General features: G+C 35.4%; 1 protein-coding gene across 6 annotated transcripts in view; it reads left to right on the top strand.

The window, feature by feature from the left end:
- The window catches only part of loco (regulator of G protein signaling family member locomotion defects), a 155,090-nt gene that overhangs the window by 149,809 nt on the left and 281 nt on the right, over positions 1-5,000 (top strand). The window contains exons 9-16 of one of the 6 annotated variants that reach the window (XR_015192435.1): positions 9-206; positions 548-638; positions 841-986; positions 1,110-1,184; positions 1,313-1,460; positions 1,623-1,729; positions 3,434-3,502; positions 3,988-5,000. The exon at positions 3,988-5,000 is cut by the window's right edge and continues 281 nt beyond it. Coding sequence is in view for 4 of the 6 variants with exons in the window: in XM_043026797.2 (XP_042882731.2) it covers positions 1-206; positions 548-638; positions 841-986; positions 1,110-1,184; positions 1,313-1,460; positions 1,623-1,729; positions 3,988-4,566 (1,352 nt within the window). In the remaining 2 variants the exon portion in view is untranslated. Of the gene's footprint in view, positions 207-547; positions 639-840; positions 987-1,109; positions 1,185-1,312; positions 1,461-1,622; positions 1,730-2,881; positions 2,924-3,433; positions 3,504-3,987 lie in introns of those variants that run through there. The other 5 variants (XR_006223789.2, XM_043026799.2, XM_043026798.2 and 2 more) reach the window with 5 other exon arrangements.

The raw sequence follows: 5,000 nt of genomic DNA, 5'->3' as shown, positions 1-5,000 counted from the left end.
CCTACAAGCTGATGGAGAAGACTGAGGACAGCTCTGTGCTGGGAGGACTGGAGGTCAGGCTCGAGCAGAGGATTCTTTTCCGTCTGGACCTTCCCAACCGCAAAACTGTGTGTGTCAAAGCTAAACCAAATAAACTTGCAAATGAAGTTCTTAAACCAATTCTTCACAAGTATGGTTACAAACTTGACCTTATGACCATTCATAAGGTGAGTGTCAGCAATATATCTGTTTTTAGGGGAAGGTTAAATACTATAAGATCTATTCAGTTAATAACAATTTAGTTGTTTTTTTTTCAAAAATGTATTGTTTAAATTCAAGTTGATGCTTGAGAGCTCATATGATCATTTTACTTATGATAATGATAATTCTGAAGTTGCCCTTAACCATTGATTGATTCAAGTACAGAGCTTAACATGTCAGCATTTGAAGTACCTGTTTTATTTCTAGTGTTTTTGGAAATATCAACAATATGATAGCTGAGAAGTCTTTTGTGTATATATCTTTTACAGTTTTAAATACTTTAAAATTATATTTATTATTTTTACAGGTTGGAGAAGAAAAAGGGGTGAACCTTAAGTGCCATGTGAATGAGTTGGATGGAGATAGGCTTGTAGTGCAAACTAAGGAGGAGGTGAAAGGTATATTGTGTTCATATTTTCTCTTAATGGTTTAAAAAAAGTAATGGTAGTGGAATACTATATATATATTATTGTTTACTAATTTCAATTACTATCTTTATCAGTGTGAATCCTTACAAGTGTGTGCGAGTAATATTAACAATTTAGAGTGCCAAGTAAATTTTATGCTGTATGTTTTCAGTTTATTAAACTTTTCTTACAGAGTGGGGAGTAGAGCCAGCACGGCAGAAAAAGAGAGGCAGTTTAGACGAAATCACAAACCGTGTGTTTGAGGACCTGTTAAAAGGAAAATCGGAGCAAAATTTTGATGAACTTGGTGTGCTAGATTTTGATGCCAGATCTTCCAGAGTAAGTAAAGTATGGCTGTTTGTATGATTTGTAGTTCCAGTTATTGATATTAAAATTTATAAGCCACTGCCTTTTTTAGGAGTCTGAATATTGTATAATTAAAATGGACATCTTCCCTTCCAGACGGACAGAAGCAGCGATAGGTCTTCCAGCATCCTGGGGGGGTTCAGTAGGAGAAATTCCTTGGCACCTGATAAGGTATGATTTTCTATGTATGTTTACAACTAAAACAATCCCTTTGATATTCTTCACTTTTTCTCTCTTTCTTTCTTTTCTTTTCTTTTTCATTTTCAATTACAGGAGCATAATTGATACCCTAATTTCAGGAATCAAACAAAAAGCCAAGGAAACCCAACAGTAGGTCAAGTGTGCATGAAAACCTTGGTGTTCGAGGGATGATGCCACCTCCAGAGCATGCAATAGTCACAAAGCGGCGTGGCAATAACCCAGCCAATGCAAAACAAGAGAATGATGGTTAGTTCACTGAATATTTGTATTTGGAATTCAATCTTTTTTATTCATTTTATTTATTTTAGTAGTATAGCTTTACTTGGATATGTTCCTTATTTTAAAGGAATTTTCAAAAATTCACTAAGCTTTACTCCACTATTGATTTTAATTTTCATCCGTTTCCAGAGTTATATGAAGGATTAAAACGTGCTCAGAGGAGCCGCCTAGATGACCAAAGAGGGACAGAAATAAATTTTGAACTCCCTGATTTTCTCAAGTGTGACCAACCTCAGGTGAGTTGGTAGAATCAACCACTATGGATATCCACATGATAGTTTGTGAAACCTCATTCTCATTCAGTGACACTTATATAGGAGAGTAATATTGTCATGGATAAATTCACATGGAATGAGATTTCACAAATTCAAAGCATGTACATAGTATACATTTCGGAAGTATTATTCTAACCCTTTTCATGGGCATTTCTCCACATCTGTGTATTGTGTATGATGGGTGTTAGTCTATTGTCACATAACCAGAATATCACTTGATTTGGTGTTAGTTACTTTATCTGAGGCATAGATGGTATTGCAAATCTTAAGGCAACCGTTGCAGGTCTCTGTAACCTTTTTATTAATGTGCACATATATCTTTTGTATTCTATACACATGACACTTGCTTGTACTTATATCCTCAAAGATAAGTATATCTTAAGGATTTAATCCCTTCCCATTTCTCTGTCTAGTAGAATCATTTGGGAGAATCTGATTTTTCAAATAAAAAAGTCTAGAGGTGATAGTATTTCCCTTTTGGCTTCCTTTAGGATGAATACCTTCAACCCATGGAGTGTGAAACACAGCTCAAATGGCTAAGCATCAGGGCATAGGCAACAGCTCAGTCTGTTTAAAGATGTTTTTTTTCTTTCTTTCCCCCACCAGGTGTCACCCTGGTTTTATACCTTCAATCTTATGTAGAAGGTGATTATAGGTATAAAGAAACATATATATGTTTTGTTTTTATTGCTCACCATAGGTTGGGATCAAAAAAGGTAACCATGCACTCCATGTGTTAAAGGAACTAGCTCATTGAGAGGGTTGAAAGCATGTTCTTCCTGTTGTCTCATACAATCTGTCTTCTTATGAATATCTGCTCTCACATTTTCCCTTTATGGAAGTAGTATGACCAGACTCTCAGGAGGCACATATTTAAAATGGAAATATTACATTTAGAAAAAAATAGAATAGTGTTTGGGAAAGGGGTAATTCAGAGTTTAATCTCCAGTGATCTTAATTTATCACTGAATACAAAATCAGTATATTCCTAAAGATTACAAACTAATATTCTGCATGCGGTAATTTTTAAAGAGGAAAATCATAGTAAGTATGTGATTGTATATTCTTCATGATTAGTCTATTGCTCGATTACTGTTGTTCCTATTGTTACAGGTCAGGTGCAGTACATTGTAAAGAACATTCTATTCTTGGAAGGTAGTTCTATCTATTTATTATAGATTAAGGCTTCAGTGACATCATTAACTCTAATCTGTATTCAACTTCCTACTTTTCTGTCGTTCTTCCTTCAGTAGTCTATCTGTTTATAATTACAAAGGGTGAATTTAAAGCATGTTGATGCACTATTTCATCCAGGTAGATTAATATTTTGTAAATAGTAAATGATTTTGTTGATAATGGCTTTAATCCATCAAACTGGCTGCTTTGAGAGTAGTGTAAAAAGTGTTTTTAGTGGAGACTCGGGTGTTTTCTGATGAATTTGACAAACATAAGACAACAGTTCCTAACACAAAGACTTTTGATAAAGGTTTTGATATTTTTTGAGTGTGTTATCTTTCAATATCTAATTTTTATTAGTTTATGAAATTCATGGAACCTTCAATTGTAGCAAAACCTTCATCATCAGTTTTGAAAATAATAATCTTTTCTCTTTATCTGAATGTCTTGTTCTCTACTTGTACTGCATGTTGTATGTTGTCTTTTCAGGTTACTAACTCTTAATCTTTAACCCCTTTGGATCCCTTGGGATTTTCTGTCGTTCATTTCTGCAACCAGGTGGGTGGCAGAGGACTTTAAACTTTTTTTATGTGCACAGAGGAATGCATCCTTTTGACTTATGATGTCCTCCTGCTTTATCTTGTTTTCAGCTTAAAAAGCATGAAAAGTGACTGAAAAGTTTTTCATTTATATATAGATTTATATATATTTTTTTTCAATCCAAAGTCATTGTATATTTGCATGGTTATTTGCCATTAATTTGATTTGTGCTTTGTCAGTACTCTAAAGATTGGAATTATAATGTTTCTGTAGTATATTTTGAATGTGTAACTGAAGTACTAATGTCTGGTATATTCATCAAATTTTTAAACAAATATCTTCTAAAGAATGCATGGCCTTAAATATATGTAAAATGAAATATGCACAAAACTAGATTTCCCATTGTTTTTTTTTTATTTTTCATGAGGTAAATACTTAATTGACATTTTTATATATATTTTTTATTTTCTATAGAAAACTAAGACTTTTTTTTCCCCCCACAGGACAAGGAGAATCAGCATGCACACCTGGCTGATCAACTGTTAGCACACCTGGAATGCTCCTTCTCAGAAGGAGGTGTTATACCAAGCCACCAGGAAGCTGAGGACTACTTCAGCATGGCTCACCCTGAGGTGTGGGGAGGCATTCCAACTAGCTCTGGCCCACACTCAGCTAATGCCACCCTCCTTGCACCTGACATAGACCTGGATGACTTTGATGACACTCTTCAGGGTGATGAATCTCTTTGCCAGGTGCCCATGCCTGACACATCCAACACCTCCTTGCACATAGATGCCCCTGATTTCTCCCCACCGCCTCCTATACCCATGGAAAACTCCACAGTGTCGGCAGTGTCCAGAATGCCTCCGCCTTCTCTTCTTCTGTCGCCTCCTCCTCTCCCCCCTAAGCCAAAGTTGGGGGGAACAAGAGGGCCACCACCTCGCCCACCCTCTCGCCAACTCCACCTACTCAACCCACCCACCTTTTCATCCACAAGTGATGATGACGCTCTACATTCTAATGATGCGCCTATCCACATCACCAGACAAAGCCATGACAAATTCAATATCAGTTTTGTTTGATGGATATTTTTTTTTCTTTTCTTTTTTTTTTGGTGGCCAAATTTTGTTTTATCACCACAGAAATCCCAAGGATATATTATATATATTGATGAGTCTAATTTAAGATGATTTAGTTATGAATATATTTTCCTCTTGGATATTGTAAATGCCTATCTTCACTTGTACATTATAGTATAAAACTATATCAAATCAAATAATTCGGCATGGCATAGCTTGAACTTTTTCCCATGTCTGATTCGGTTCTGAGTGGTGAAAGCTGGAAGCCAGACAGCCACAAAGGACGAAGGCAAGTGCCTCATCCCTGGGAAATTATTCTTTATACAGTACAAAAATGTTAATGAAAAGAAGTGTGCCATTCCAGGTAGTTCATATATATTATAAATGTTATATATGAGAGAGACTGTATGTATGTAGTAATAAATATTTTTACTTAG

The sequence above is a fragment of the Penaeus japonicus genome, unplaced genomic scaffold, assembly GCF_977035675.1.
Source record: "Penaeus japonicus unplaced genomic scaffold, GWHDUDI00000001_assembly GWHDUDI00000028, whole genome shotgun sequence".
Lineage (NCBI taxonomy): Eukaryota > Metazoa > Arthropoda > Malacostraca > Decapoda > Penaeidae > Penaeus > Penaeus japonicus.
The sequence above is the reverse complement of the archived record's forward strand: the minus strand, read 5'-3'. Positions and strand labels throughout refer to the sequence as shown.